We start from the raw sequence: 15671 nt of genomic DNA on the forward strand, positions 1-15671 counted from the left end.
CGAGAACGAATCTATGTCCCTCCACCCCATTCGCCTCCAGCACTTGGAGCACGAACCCTGTATATCCGTGCTAGTGTCCCAGAACCGCGCCGCCGCATGAATGACGCCCATCTTTACAGCATATGTATATTCTTCACCCTGCCCATCTAACTTCGCATCCCTCCCACTTCTTTTTGAAAGCTGCGATGCGCTCTTGTATCCAGCCACACCCCCAATGCTCTGTCTCGCGCTCATCGCTCTTTCCAAATCGGATCTCGCGGCCGAGGTGACATCGGCCTGGTGTGTGCATCCATTGTATACAATCGTCCCCCTTCTTCATGCAAGCTGCCGCGCAAAGATCCGGTGACTCGATCGATTCTTGTTCATACTCTTCCAACTCTTCAAATGGCTTGTCCTGCTCATCCGCGAGGTCGGGTCGGACGAACTTCTCCCTCGAGCTCAGATTGTTCCAGTGAGTTCTATTCACGCTGACGTGTTGCGCGAGGAAGTGTTCGAAGATGTCGCGGTAGAGGTATGGTTCCTGCCAGCCGTGCTTGTCGGTCCAGGCTTTCTCGAACTTCCAGTGGTTGTCGACTTCGATGGGCGTGACGTGGTGGAAAGTGATTGGCGGAGTGCACCAGTGATGACCTGTGAAGTCGACCGTGTTGATAGTCTCACCCTGGATCAGAGGCCAGGCGGGTGTGAGTGGAATTTCGACGGCCATGAAGGCTTCTGCGACTATGCCGTCACCACAGCATGATAGCGCGGTCTGCTCTTCCCACTTCTCGTCGTAGAGTTCTTTGCCGGCGTTGTAGCGTGCTGCTTCGAGGGTGTCGGCGGCTTTGCGAGACATGACGATACCGCTGCCGCCGTGAGCGAAGGTGGTGTCACCAATGATGTTTTGTGCTCCGAGGTAGTATGGCTTCTTGGGATCCATTGTCTTGAGATACATCAACAGATTCAGCCAGGAGATGCTGGTGTCTGCCTCCATCATGACAAACCACTCAATGCTGTCATCTGCAGTCTCGAAGGCATGATGCAGCATTGGCAAGAACTTCCACTTGTCCAGGTTCCAGCCTCCATCTCCTTGTAGCTTACCCAGATCTTGTCCTTCTCGTTCCCACTTCTGGATCTCCCGATATAGCTGGAAGTCTTCATGCTCCTCCCTGATCTTCTTCGAGACGGGCTTGATCGCGTCGTAGATTTGGACGTCGCCAAAGGTTTGCTCGAGGTCGGAGTAGATGGAGAAATTCGGAATGCATTGGAAGGTCGTGACGAAATGTGTAGGTAGTTTCGCGTACAGCTCAGTGGCGCCAGTCTTCAGCATGACCAGCACCTTGTCGGCGCCAGGAAGGTGACGGCATTCCGTCTCGTTCTTGTGGTCTGGAACGGGATCGCCAAGCTTGTGATATGGTGATGCCGCGGGTGTCTCTGGAGGAATGTTCAGCTGGGAGTCTACTGCCAGTTGGTCGAAGTGTTCTGGTTGCTCGAGAGCGGTGCCCGGAATGACGGGCGTGGCTTTGCTGTCCTCCTTGTTGCTCGACTCCTGCTCTTTGTGGTTTGCGTGCAACCACTTCGCGTCCCCCAAGTGCTTGTTATACGCCTCTTCCGCCTTGGGGAACCATGTGTCGCGTAGCAGAAACAGCCCGACTATGAGCAGAAAGATGACGGCCAGTCGTGCCAGCGTCACGCCGCGACCTCCCAAGATGGCACTCCCGCTCATGCTGCCTCTGCCTCTGCCGCTTCAATGTCCCCGCCGTTGCAGCTGATTTGAAGGATACGGCGCAACCATCAGTTCCAGACCGTGGCACAGGGAAGAAGGTACAATAATGCTTGGGGGTAGTAGTGAAACTAGGAGGAAAGTAACGTTGGACGCCGACCGGCAGGTTGCGATCGTTTTTACTGTGCAGAACTACATATGTACTGGTGAAAGTGGTTGAGGATGACGCCCAAACGTCTCCCTGGCATCATGTCTCAATACGAGCAGCAGCGCAAGCACGCACGCACACCACTCGAAGCGCCACTTGCGAAGCTGACCAGAAACCTTAGCGGAGGTCGAAAAAGAGCGCCCGCGATTCGCATAAGTTAATCCTTATTAATCCTTGTTGTTGCACAACCACTTCTAAACCACTTTTAGCACCACCCTGCAGAAGCTTGGTCAAGCTTGGCGCGATCAATTAACTTCTGTCAACGCTTTCTTATTCCTCTTCTGCCAGACACAGCAGATCTTGTGGTACCGGACAGTCCGGTCTGCATCGATAAGACAGCTGTCCAATTCCATCTGATAGATCTAATACAATCCCGACTCTGAGCTCCATCTCCGCATACATGTTCATCGCTTGGCTTAGACGACCCCAAGCTCGCCATTGCACAACCATGTCAAAAGTAGGTGACACGGACAAGGCGTGAGACAGGGCGCAAACGTATCAATACCTTAGAATCGAATAAGCTCTACAAAGAAGAGAAGTAAGAAGTTGCGAGAAGCGCAAGATAAGATCGGGTCCGAATCCAGGGTCCGGGCGCGCTAGGGCACGAGGTCACGTGACACCGAAGTGCGTATGTGCAAAGGTAAACCGTGACAGTAGGTACAGTACCGCGATTGGGGAATATATGAAAAGATAGCATAACCTTATAGCGTAAGATGAGATTATAAGGTTAAAATAAGTATTAACGTACTTTACTACCGAGCGGGCTATACTACCGAGCGGGCTACTTTTACTAAGAACTATACTACTTCTACTTTAATTACGACGGTATCTTAATACGACGACATCCTATAGAATCGTTACTAGGAGGACAATTCCTCTTTAGATTCTTTACTATCTAGCGAGTCTACTTAATAGGTACGTACGTTATACCCCGACTCGCTATATCGCTTATAGCGTCGTAGCCTTAGTACTAGCTGAACACTATCTAGCGACTCTCTACTTACTTCCTACCTCCTAGTATCCTCTAGAGGTATTAATTACGACGCCTTATCGAAGGTTAGAGACCCTCTAGACTAAATATACTTACGCTTTCGTACTTTCCGCTATATAAGGGCCTCGTTAGACTTACGTAGCTTACTAATCTCGCTTTATATAAGAGCTATCTAATACGCTATCTCTCTACTCCCTCTCTATTACCCTATTAAACAACCTTCCTCTTTCTACTACGCCTTTCTAAACCCGTAACGACGCTCTAAGACGTAATAACACCTATTATAAACCCTGTTGAGAATATGCAGGTCATAGGGTCAACATTAGGTGCTTAGGGGGATTAGTAATCAGGGCTTGCTAGTCAAGTCCTGAGTACAGCTGTCCCTCCTGAAACACCTACACCAACACCGGCGATACTGTATGTAGATACACGCTATCCCATTGGGTCCTTCTTCGTCTTTTGTGTGATCCGCCGTCTTCCACTGCTGCGCAACTCGTACCTGTTTAACAGGTTATGAGCCCGGGTTAGCAACTCGGTGTTTCACCCTCGACAAAGTCGTATTGGAGTTATTCCTCTTCAGAACAAAAGGAAGGCAGACTGGAGGCCGCACCCGCCTTGCACAGGAAGCTATAGCCGTGCTGTAGGTGCATATAAGACGTGAAAGAGCCTAGTGAGGCACTGTCAGACTCCGAGTCAGGGAGCCTGTGCCAATACCTCAGACAAGCGGGCGAGCTTACTGAGAAGAGTCGCTCTCCGGACATCGCGTTCGCATCGACTAACTGTTCATTCTGAGAGAGCCGCAGTGTCTCAGAAACCCCCTCTGCTGAGAGAGTTACGCTACAGTGTCTCAGCACCAACACGATCCTTCGACTTTCCTCCCCTTCCCGGCGGATAGCCATCCTCTCCGCCATCAACCTCGCGTTCGTTTTATCCCATTTCGATCCGATCGCGTACGACCGAATACATCCTTTTACCTGAGGGCAGCCAACCTGTCCCTCAACTTACAAAAAATGGAGAACGAGACTGGGTTTACAAGAAAGAGAGCAGCACCTGTTCTGACAAGAGAGAACCACGAAACATGGTTCAAGCTGATGAGAATACACCTGGTATCAAAGCAGGTTGACTAGGTCCTCGAAGACATCATTACGGACATTCCCGCTGTAACCCCATCTATAGCGACACCCTCTACATCATCGGAGTCATCCCTTCCTTTAGATCAAGCGATAAGGAAGGCATCGTACAGACGGCACAATGCAACGGCCCTGTATGAGATGTACATCTGTCTGTCGACAGATGACCAAGAGATGACATACGAGATCCGGCATGCGAAGGAGTTGTGGGAATGGGCTGAAGCCAAATACAAGAGAAGACTTCTCGCTACTGGAAGAAGTTTGCTTCAGCAATACACCAATTTCGTGATGACAGAGGACCAGTCAATAGATGACGCCTGGCAGGAGCTTAGCTCAATTGCAAGGAGGGCTGTTTTAATCTCGCCTCAGTTCCAAGACATCAAGACTGAGGACAGAAAGATCCAGCAACTCTTAGCAGCTCTGCCAGACTCATTTGGCTCAATTCGCGATGCAATTGATGCCCAGGTGAATCTCTCACCACAAGACATTCTTGCAATCCTTAGGGAGAAGCAAGAATCAATGATTCATCAAGGGACAGCCATGTTCGCTAAGAAGGGTTTCCAGGGCAAGCTCACGTGCCATCTCTGCAATGGTGACCATTTTATGAGCAAGTGCCCACACCTTTCTGCAGCTCAGCAGGCTGTTAGGAACAAGGACAAACTAGCTAGGGTTACCTACCCTGCTAAGAGACAACCGTCACCACCTCGTAGGAGGTCATCATCACCAAACCTTCGTGATGTCCTCAAGGTGATGACGGACCTTGCAAAGCAGATGAAGGAGAGCCGCAAGCCAAAGGCCTCCTCTAGTAAGAAGCCTGCAAGGGCCCGTGCGACCCAGGAAGACGCATCAGACCCTGAGATACCATCAGAAGATGATGATGTTGATGAGGTTGCCCATTCCACTGTGGAAGCCAAGGGCAAGTACCCCTCGTCCGAGTGGTTGCTTGACTCTTGTGCTTCATCACATATGACTGACCAAGATTCACTATTCAGGACACTGAAGCCTCTTCAAAAGAGGAAGTGGATCAAGGTTGGGGGTGGCTATCTACAAGCTACACATATGGGAAGTGCAGTAATGGGTGGTCCTTCTGGAAAGCAAATTGTCTTAGAAAATGTCTTGTTTGTTCCTGGCCTTGGAGTTAGTCTTGTTTCTTGGAATCAGTTCAGCCAACAATTTGCTGTCCAACCACCCAGTTTCACCCTTAAATCCCTTTCTGGAAAACCTGTTGTCCAGACAAAACTGAGAGGGGGTGTTCCATTCATTCAAAGTGTTTCAGAGCAGCTTGAAGCTATGCCTCAAGCATATGCCTCTCTACAGGAGCATGACTTGGATCTGTCCAAGTTAGGTACACATTTTGAGTGTGAATTGGAACAGGCTATGACTGCCACTGAGTCCCAGGACCAGTGGGAGCTATAGCATAGAAGATGTGCACACCTTAGCAAGGGACTGCTAAGAAACCTGCATAGAGTCACTGACAAGAAAGTTCCCATTCCTGTTCCTTCTGAACACCAGAACTGCAAGATCTGCTCCCTTGCAAACATGAGGAAGTTCAAAGGACCTGCCACAGAGAGGAAAGGAGAGAGGCTGGCCCTCATCTCTATTGACATCTGTGGGCCTTTTCAAGGGGCAGTCTCAAGACTTGGCTTCAAGTACTGGCTTGAGATTGTAGACAACTTCTTGAGGAAGAAGTAGGTAATCCCTTTGAAGGCTAGGAGTGATGCTCCTACAGCTCTAAAGGAATGGAAGGTTCAGGTAGAGAACAGCTCAAGGTGTTTTCTATCTGCAATCCGTAGTGATGGTGCAAGGGAAATTCTTTCCTTGCTAAAACAGTGGGAGAAGGAGTTTGGCATTCAGATGGACACAACTGATGCCTACAACTCACTCAGAATGAACCTGTGGAAAGGTCAATCCAAGCCTCTGAGAATACAGTGAGAGCTATGCTTAAGGACTCGAGTATGCCAGTTGAATTCTGGCTAGAGGCCCTTATTGCTCAAACTGTGGTCAGAAACAGACTTCCAAATGGACCAATAATAGATGGTACTACTCTTTTACTAGAAGAAGCCTTCACTGGCCAGGTACCATCAGTTGACCATTTGAGAGTCTAGGGATGTAAAGCAGTGGTCTGTGTAGACCCGAGATCCCAACCTCAAGGCTTGAGAAGTGACGAGCTCATGAATAGGGGTAAAGAAGTTGTCTTTGTTGGCTATGTGGAGGACACCACAAAGCAATGGCTCTTCTGGGAGCCTGACATGAAAGCCATCAAAACACACGGGCAAGTTGACTGGTTTGAGAATGAGAAGGGGGGGTGATATGGATCTTGGCATCACCTTCACAAACCAGTCAAGCAGAGCCCTGAAGAGAAACCCCGTTGGAAGACCTCCTGCTCAGGTCTCCAGTTCATCAATGCAGCCACAGCAGCTCCAGGCAAAGCCTCTGTTTGTGCAACTTCCCCAACCTCCAAAAGACATTAGAGTGTACCAGAAGAGTGGAGTAGAGGGGACTCCAAGAAAAGAAAAGGAAGAGGAACTTGTTCAGGAGGATCAACCTCAACAGCCACCTCAGCTTGCAGGCAACAAGAGGTCAAGGGGGGATGAAGATGATGGCTTTGCTGAGCATGAAGCCAAGCATCATAGGGCATTGATTGCTCAGATGTTTCATCTTGATCCAACTATGAGCTGGGTTGAGGAAATCCTGAATGATGTGGAGGGATATGCATTTGCTGCTGTTAGGCAGGCCATAGCCTACCAGCAGGAAGTGCCAATCCTAAAGTCCTATAAGGAGGCAGTGGGAGACCCCAATTGGGGACATATGTGGAAAGAGGCAATCCAGAAAGAACTTATTGCCTTAGGAAGCAACAACACCTTGGATTCAGTTGTACCACCAAGGGGTGCAAGCCTGGTTACATCTAAGTGGGTTTTTGATGTGAAAAGAATGATCAGTGGAGCCATTGAAGAGTTCAAGGCAAGACTGGTTGCAAGAGGGTTTTCACAGAAATATGGTGTTGACTTTGAAGAGACCTTTGCACCTACTGTTAGGCATGATACCCTTAGGGTCTTCATGGCTGTAGTATGTGAGAGAGATCTTGAGATACACCAGGTGGATGTGAACAATGCTTTTACCGAAAGCAGCCTTCTTGAAGACATCTACATGATCCCACCCCTAGGTGTTGAAATTCCACCAAATATGGTCTTCAAGGTCCTTAGAAGCCTGTATGGACTGAAGCAAGCAGCTAGAGATTGGAACAAGCTCTGTGTTGCCAAGCTAGAACAGATTGGATCCACCTAGTCCCAGGTGGATCCATGCCTACTCATCCACAGAGGAAGAGACCTCATGGTCCTCACCTATGTGGATGACATCCCCATTGCAGCTCCAAAGCTGTCAGATGTTCAGTGGTTTAAGGCTGAGCTTGGAAAAGTGTTTAAGATTAAAGATCTTGGTGAACCTACGAAGATCCTTGGAATGAGGATTATAAGAGACAGGTCCCAAGGCACTGTAAAGCTTGATCAAGGACACTACATCCAAACTAACCTTGCCAAGATGGGCATCTCTCCAGAGAAGGCCACACCCACACTCTCACCTATAGACAGCTATGAGGATCTGAGACCTTCAGCTACTATGGATGAGAGGTGCAACAAACAGGAGTACCAGGGTTGCAATGGTACCTGGATGTGGCCAATGACAATGACAAGGCCAGACCTTGCTTTCCCCCTTGGAAGAATCAGCTCATATGTTGCTGACCCTCCAAAGCAACATCTTAGAGCTTTGAAGAAACTCTCCAGGTATCTGAGATCATACCCGGACCTGGGCTTGATGTACAGAAGAGGAGGAGGTATTCTCCAGGGATACTCAGATTCTGGTTATGCTATGGACAAGGCAGACAGAGTCTTAATCCTTGGACATATATGGTTCCTTTGTGGATCACCTATGTCCTGGATGAGTAGGAAGCAGAAGTCTGTTGCCACATCAACAATGGAGGCTGAGTTCATGGCCATGAATGCAGCAGCCAAGCAGTCACAGTTTCTTGCTGCAGTCCTTAGGGAGATGAGGTGTCCTGACCTGGTTGGAGAGTGTTCATTCCAACCTAGGATCAAGGCAAGCAGTACTGTTGATGAGCTGAGACCCGTGGAGCTTATGGGTGACAACCAAGCAGCTTTGACCTTTGTCAAAGATGCCCATGTCCATGACAGGTCAAAGCATATTGATGTTGCATACCACTATGTCAGGAATCTCTCGTGGCAAAGGAAGATTGCAGTGGATTACTGCCATATAAAGGACATAGTTGCTGATAGGCTGGCTAAGCCCCTCAATGGCCAGCAGTTTCAAAACTTTGTAAGGCAGCTCCAGCTTGTATAAGGGATTGTTTGAGACCTTCTGACCTGAGTGGGAGTGTTGAGAATATGCAGGTCATAGGGTCAACATTAGGTGCTTAGGGGGATTAGTAATCAGGGCTTGCTAGTCAAGTCCTGAGTACAGCTGTCCCTCCTGAAACACCTACACCAACACCGGCGATACTGTATGTAGATACACGCTATCCCATTGGGTCCTTCTTCGTCTTTTGTGTGATCCGCCGTCTTCCACTGCTGCGCAACTCGTACCTGTTTAACAAACCCTATCTCGTCGAAGTCATAGGTGTCCTAGTTAAGGATGCTATACTTCTCCTTTATATTACGTATAAGTAAGAACTACTTCTTAATAACGTCTAGATCTTCTATTTAGGCTCGCTAACGATCGTATCTACGTATTATACGAACCTTTAGCTTACGATACCGCCTAATAAATCTGTCTATCTAATCAAGACTAGCGGGCTTAAGACCCTTCTCTTATAGTAATAAATCGGCTATTACTTATATACTGTAAGGGCGCGCGTACCATAGGGTCCGAATGAGATAGTTGTTGTTCTACGAAGCTACGAAAGAGGAGCGCGAGGCGCGGCGAAGTTATAAAGTAAAGCCAAGCCGCGCTAACCCGATGCAGAAGGTCCGCGGTTCAGCCGGGCCGACGCAGCTACAGTGAGGGGTCGCGGGCTGCCCGTGACAGTACCCCCCCTCCCAAAACACGCCTCAGTCCTCTGAGCGTTATTCACCTTGTGAGGCCACTTGCCTGTCGAGCTCCATAATCGCGCGAACGCCGAATCATCCTCTAGTGCCCTGTCGTCATCCGATAACATCGCATTCGCTCTATCAAGACTATCCTCGACCGGCTTCCTTCGAGAAACATGTTGCCTAGTTAGCTGGCTTGCCCCAGATCTAAGTCTGTCTTCGGCTCGCACTCGCGTATGATCCTTATGACCAAAGTTGGGTATCATTGCAGGCTCTGTAGGCTCCACTCGAGTATCGAATATGTGCGGAGCAGATTCTATTAGAGGCAAGGCTCGAGGCGACTCATTCGTGACGGTGTCTTTCGGAATGACCCTGATCGAGTTGAGCCCGAGTATCTCAGTGGCTGGTAGGGACCAGTCAGATGGAGCTGCGAAGCCTACAGGCGTAGACAACTCCGGCCGGTTATGGTGAAAGTCTGCAACAGCGGCGGCTGCGTGTTCAAGCATGTCCTCTGCAGGTTGCCAGGTCTCACCATCCTCTTCGTTCTGATATCCAGCCCATTTCACCTTGTACCATGTATCTACTTTGCGCTTGTGCCCCTTCTTCACCTTGCCTGCCCGCTTACGGGTGTACATGTCAAGGATCTTTTCCACCTCGTACATGTGCGTAGGTGCTGCCACTACATCGGCTGCTGCATCAGCCTCGGTGGTGTCAGGTTCGATAGTTATCGGTGGTGGCGGCGCCAGATGCTGCCCTTCAAGTGGTGGGAAATCGGGGTGGTCGGCTCGTTGTAGTAGTGAGGTGTGGAAGCAGTTATCAAGTCCTACTAGAGCGTCTGATAGTTTCAGTCGATAAGAGAGTCTGGCCGGCATAACTTCCGTGATCTGGTAAGGGCCGGCATATCTCCTGTCCAGCTTCTTAGATGGTCGAGTCGTGCGGATGTTCTTGGTGCTAAGATACACCCAATCACCCACCTTGTAGTCTGGAGGAATGCTTCGGTGGCGGTTTGCTGCCTCTGCTTGGAGAGCTTGTGACATTCGCATATTCTCTTGAAGGTGTTTGTGAAGCTCGCAAATTCGACGCACAAAGGTTTCTGCTGATTGCGCGTCCAGTCGCTGGAGAGTGGTCAGTCCTCCCTCCTTTCCAGCGTTCAGGTCAACTCGCTCTATGAACTCAGGGTTGTATCCTAAGGTGGCGTAGAACGGCGACACACCAGTAGTCTCAGACAGGTGATTGTTGATCGCGAACTGAGCAAGGCACAGCCATTCTGCCCAGTCATCCTGTGCCTCGTTGGTGAACATGCGGAGATACTGTTCCATCGCCTGGTTAGTGCGTTCTGACTGTCCATCAGTTTCTGGGTGATACGAAGAACTCAGCTTGCGATTTGTGCGGAGCATCTTGCAGAGTTTCTTCCAGAAGGTAGCAACCCACTGCTTGCCACGGTCTGATGTAATGGTGTCAGGAAACCCGCGCCGACAGAACACATGTTTGAGGAAAAGCCTTGCCGTATTCTGTGCTGTCATTGCGCCAATAGGGATCAGCTCGACTTCCTTAGTGAGCCTGTCAGTGACGGTCATAATGTTGTTGTAGACCATGCCGTCAAGAGTGCTGTCTGGGAGTCCGACAACGAAGTCGACTGCAATGTGTTTCCAAGGCCGATCTGGAACAGGAAGTGGCTGTAGTAATCCTAGTGGCTGGGAGTGCAGAGATTTTGTTGTACGGCAGGTGCGGCAATTCGCGGTGTATCTGCGCACGGATCTCGCTAATCCAGGCCAGTAGAATTCACGTGCTACGAGTTCATAAGTGCGAGCTCGTCCTGGATGGCCTGCTGCTGGAGCGTCATGGTTTATCTTGATTATCCTGGTCTGTAAAGCTTGGTCATTTGGTACCCATAAGCTCCAGCCGTCGTATTGGTTTCGAACATATAGCAGGTCGCCATCCACTTTGCAGTGTGCTGGGTGAATCTTCGCTCTCTGTAGCAGTGTAGGAGTGCGGTCTTTCTGCAGGTCCTTAATCGCGGTCTTGAGCTCGTTATCGGTTACGTACGCCGTCGACATTCGATACTCGAGTTCGGCTTCCCGCTGACTTTCACGCGTCGCCGGTTGTTCAGTAGGCGCATCTCGTTCTGTAGGCATAAACTCTTCAGCTTCAGGGTTTAGCGGTACTGGTTCCTCTTCTTCCGGCGCATCTTCTACTGTTGCCTGTAGTGAGGCGATCTTAAGGAATCGCTTAGGAGGCAGCAATGTCTGATGCTGATGCTGGTTCCGAGGGTCGTCCACCCCCTGCGGAAGGTCCTGGCTGCGTCTCGTCAGGCTGTCTGGCTTTGTACCTTGAAGTCCTGGACGGTATATTATCTTGAAGTTGAACTGTGACAAGAACTCAGCCCAACGCGCTTGTCGCCGATTTAGCTGCTTTGTCGTCATGAAGTATTCCAGGTTCTTGTGGTCGGTGTAAATCTTGACTGGCTGTGAGTCCTCATCATCTGCCTCGCAGGCGAGCTCGGGTCTCCATTCCTCAAAAGCCTTGATGATGGCTAACAGTTCCTTATCATAGATTTCATAATTGCACTCCTGTGGACTCAACTTCTTCGAGTAGAAGGCCACAGGATGTAGCACACCATTCTCGTCATACTGCGAAAGCACGCCGGCGTTCACAAAATCTGAAGAATCTGTCTCTATTACTGTTTCCCTGCCTGGCACGTAATGTGCGAGCATGCCGGCTTTGCTGAACGCAGCTTTCAAATTGTCAAAGGCTCGTTGGCAATCTAGTGACCATTGAATCCTTCTGTTCTTGTGATTGCTTGGTCCGTCCGACTTGGTCAGGTTTGTGAGAGGAGCAGCTATGCGCGAAAATGCTTCGATGAATCGCCTGTAGAAGTTGGCAAATCCAAGGAAGGCCTGGACATCCTTCAGGTTCTCAGGAGCTTCCCATGTCTGAATACATTCGAGTTTCTCGGGGTCCATCTCGATGCCGTCAGGGGTTATGATTAGCCCAAGATACTTCACCTTCTGTTGGTGGAATTCGCTTTTGTCGATGTCCACTGTAAGTCCTGCATCGCGTAGCTTGGTGAGAACCTTCCGCACGTGTTCAATGTGCTCCTCCAAGGTGTCACTGAAGATAAGTACGTCATCCAGGTAGGCCGACACAAAGTCGTCTAGGTGTTCTTGCAAGACCTTGTTGATGTATGATTGGAACGATGCTGGTCCGTTGCACAAGCCGAATGGCAACACTAGACACTCGTAGATGCCGTATCGTGTCGCAAACGCTGTCAACCACTCGTGCCCTTCAGCTATCCGTAACTTGTTGAAGGCTGCTACAATGTCCAGCTTTGTGAAGTACTTCTTGCCGTGCATGCGGTTGAGCGTCTCTTGTATCAAGGGAATCGGATACCGGTTCTTGATAGTGATCGCATTCAATCCTCTGTAGTCGATACAAACACGCAGCCCACCTCCAGGCTTACGTACCACTAGCACTGGTGCAGGAGACTGGTTCGTCTTTTGCCCTGCTTTCCGCACCTTCCCTTCAGATGTTTGCTCGTCTAGCCATTTTTTAACTGCCTCGTTCTCCTTCTCAGCTAGGCCGTAGGGCTTGCGGTATGGTGGCTCTTGTGGACCATCAGGCTTAATGTGAATCTCATGATCTACGCCTAGTCGGTGAGGTGGGAGTCCTTCATGATCCTTAGCTGAGAAAGCGTCCGCAATATCGTGGTACATTGGCGGCAACTTCTCCTTCGGGTTGTGATTGAACTGCTTGTTCAAGAATTGGTCCAGATCATCAGCAGCCATTGCACTCAGCTTAAGCTCTCCGCCGTCGCTCTCACGCCTAGTGGGCATGATGTAGAAGCACTCAGCCCCAGGCCGGTGCGCGTACATCCCCCACGCGCGTTGAGAAACGCCCTGGCAGTCCACTTCTTCATCGTCTATGTCTTCCAGGTCATATGATGAGGCATTCAGCTCTGCTCCTCCTGCTGTGAAGCTCGCTACATCTCCAGTGAAGGGCTCTGGTCCGTACCGTACTGGTGCCTGCTTCTTCTTCTCGCGGTGGTTCAGGGATTGCACTGTTGTCGGTGTCTTATTCTGTAGACAGTGACCAAAGCAGTAATCCGACCTGAATGCCACCTCGCCTGTCTCCCAGAAGATGTTTGGGTTGTGCGCTGTAAGCCACGGCAGGCCAAAGACGATGTCGTATTCGAGGTCGGTGACGTAGCATAACATTTGCTCGTGATGATCGCCTATGACTACGTCTACAGGGGCCGCGTGTGTAATCTGCCGCGCAGTGGCCGTTCCATCTCCCAGTGTTAGTCGTCGGCTTTGCGTCAAAGGGATCAGGGGTATTGTGTATTTGCGTGTGAATTTCCAGTCAAGAAAGAGAGAGGTGGAAGCAGAATCTACAAGGCCTCGAGCCTTTCTCTGTTGTATCATTACGGGTAACACTATGTGAGGGTACACAGCTGGCTGTTGCTTATCCAGTGCGCATGCCGATATCTTAAGCTCCTCACTATAGTCTGTTACCGTCTCTTGCGTTCCGTGTCTCTCAATCTCATGCTCTTTCTGTCCTAGGAAGTTCGGGTGACCGCTGTCTACCACGCTTAGGCAGCGGTCGTGCCATTTCCCTGCCGCGGATCGGCGGCTAGGGAACTGAGGTTCGCGTTCGGATTCGGCGTGGTATTGCGTGGACGCGGTGGGCGATAGTCGCCATCGTACCCATACATTGGGCATTCAGGGTTGGTCGACACGTGAGAACCTGTACGGCAGCGGTAGCACTTACCCTGCTTCTTAAGGTCTTCGCGCTGCTCACGGTTGAGCGTAGGCAGGTTCTGTAGATGTGTCGGCAGATCCTCCTTCTTCTTGGTACCAGCGTACTGTAGTGGGCGCTGTACCAAGGCACCTGCTACACCGGCAGCGGCACTAGCAACTGCGTTGCCGTTGTTCTGGTTGTTCTGGCCGCCATTGCTGTTCGAGTTGCCATTGCCCCGGGGGCGCTCCTTCTGCGGGTATAGTCGATCTGTCTCGTAGAAACTCTCGTCCAGTGCGGTGCACTCCTCGATAACGTCTTGCATGCTGTCTAGGCGGCGGTCGACTTCGCGGTCGCCGAAGGTCTTGATGAAGTACTTGCGGTTCAGTCGGTTACGGAACAGCATGAGCTCGGTCTCATCGGTCCATGACATCCAGGCGCGCAACTTCGAGTAGCGGGCATGGAAGGCTACAAAGGTTTCGCCTTGTTCTTGCTTGCAGGTAGCAATGTCAACCATAGCCTTGGTTCCCTCATTGCGTGTGCCATATTGGCGTGTCATCCAGTCTAATAACTCTTCTCCAGTCTTGAACTCGTTGAAGGACTGCTGTCCAGGCACAGGGATCCTCGGCTTGATGCTTCGCTGAGGATCACCTTGTGTCCACCCATACACGAAGCGCAGACCATCTGCCTCAGTGCGGAAGGTTGCTACAGTCAGCTTTAGGAGAACACTGCTGTACCAGCTGTCGAAATTGGGGTCGTCATCGTTCTTGAAGTGCTTAGGGTCGGGCACACCCTTGCCGATCTCCATGCCGCGAGTGAGGGTGCGGTCAATGGTGAAGAGACGTTCTGGAAGGTCAACCAGTGGTGTCTGGGTGCGGGTGTTGCGCATTCTCGAGTCACGACTGTTGTTGGGTCCTGGTCGCGGACGGTCGTTGTCACGTCCTCGGCCATTGTCGCCACGGTCATCGTCGTCTCCATCGTTATCGTTATCACCACCACCGCCACCGCCCCCTCCACCAGCAGCTTCGCGATACCTACGCAATAGCTGCTCGAGTGAGGTCTCGCGTGGGCGGGAACGAGAGGGTCGGCGGCCTGAGCGGCCCCTACCTCCGTTCTGTGTGGTGTCTCCTGCCTCAAGCCGAGCCTTCAGGTCATCGACTTCTTGTTGTAGGGCCTGGTTCTTCGCCTCAGCATCTTGTGCCTTCTTCTTCTCCTTCTCGCAGATCTCGCTGAACTGCTTGCACAGGTTGTTGGCTTCCTTGTATTTCTTCCCCAGCTCTTGCAACTTAGCTGGGTCGCAATCCTTCTTGCTCTTGAGATCTGCTGCCATTTTCTGTGTGACAAGCTCTTCACTTCGCAGCATCTTGTAGATGCGGTCGTATTCGGTGTACAGCGTGGTGTACTGGGTGTTCTGGAGGTCGTTGGCTCGCTCCATTACATCGAGTTGTCTGCCCTTAGTAATTGCCGTGTTGACTGCTTGTAGCACGAAGTCGTGGGTGGTCTTCGGGTGTTGGGATGCAAGGGTCGTGAGGTTGTCTGGGGTGACATTCTGGTATTCGGATGCGAGAATGTGTTCTGCCTCGTCGAGTGATAGATACACCTCGTCTGGGTCGCCGCCTGGGTTCTCTTCGAGCTTGAACTCGAACAGTTCTGTAAAGTCAATCTCACCACCTTCTTCTCGCTCGAAGGCCTTCTGGTAAGCTTTATCAATCTCTTGTTGTAGCGCGACACCGGTGTCTACTGTGACCCGCCGGTTGTCGTCCTGTGTCTGACTCTGAGGAAAAGAGGAGAGGTCGGGGAAAAGAGATGTGCGCTGCTTGCTTTTGCCCTTAGGCTTAGGTGGCGGTCGCATGCCGCCGTTCGCTGTTTG

At 50.8% G+C, this 15671-nt stretch overlaps 1 protein-coding gene across 1 annotated transcript; it reads right to left on the minus strand.

Moving 5' to 3' along the window:
* Positions 1-133: 133 nt before the first annotated feature.
* Positions 134-1702, minus strand: CLAFUR5_09161 (uncharacterized protein; the record flags this gene model as incomplete). Its single annotated transcript, XM_047908309.1, has 1 exon — positions 134-1702. One exon carries the CDS (start codon positions 1700-1702, stop codon positions 134-136), a length of 1569 nt encoding a protein of 522 aa, XP_047766254.1.
* Positions 1703-15671: the final 13969 nt, after the last annotated feature.

Source organism: Fulvia fulva, chromosome 9 (assembly GCF_020509005.1).
Source record: "Fulvia fulva chromosome 9, complete sequence".
In the NCBI taxonomy this organism is placed as follows: domain Eukaryota; kingdom Fungi; phylum Ascomycota; class Dothideomycetes; order Mycosphaerellales; family Mycosphaerellaceae; genus Fulvia; species Fulvia fulva.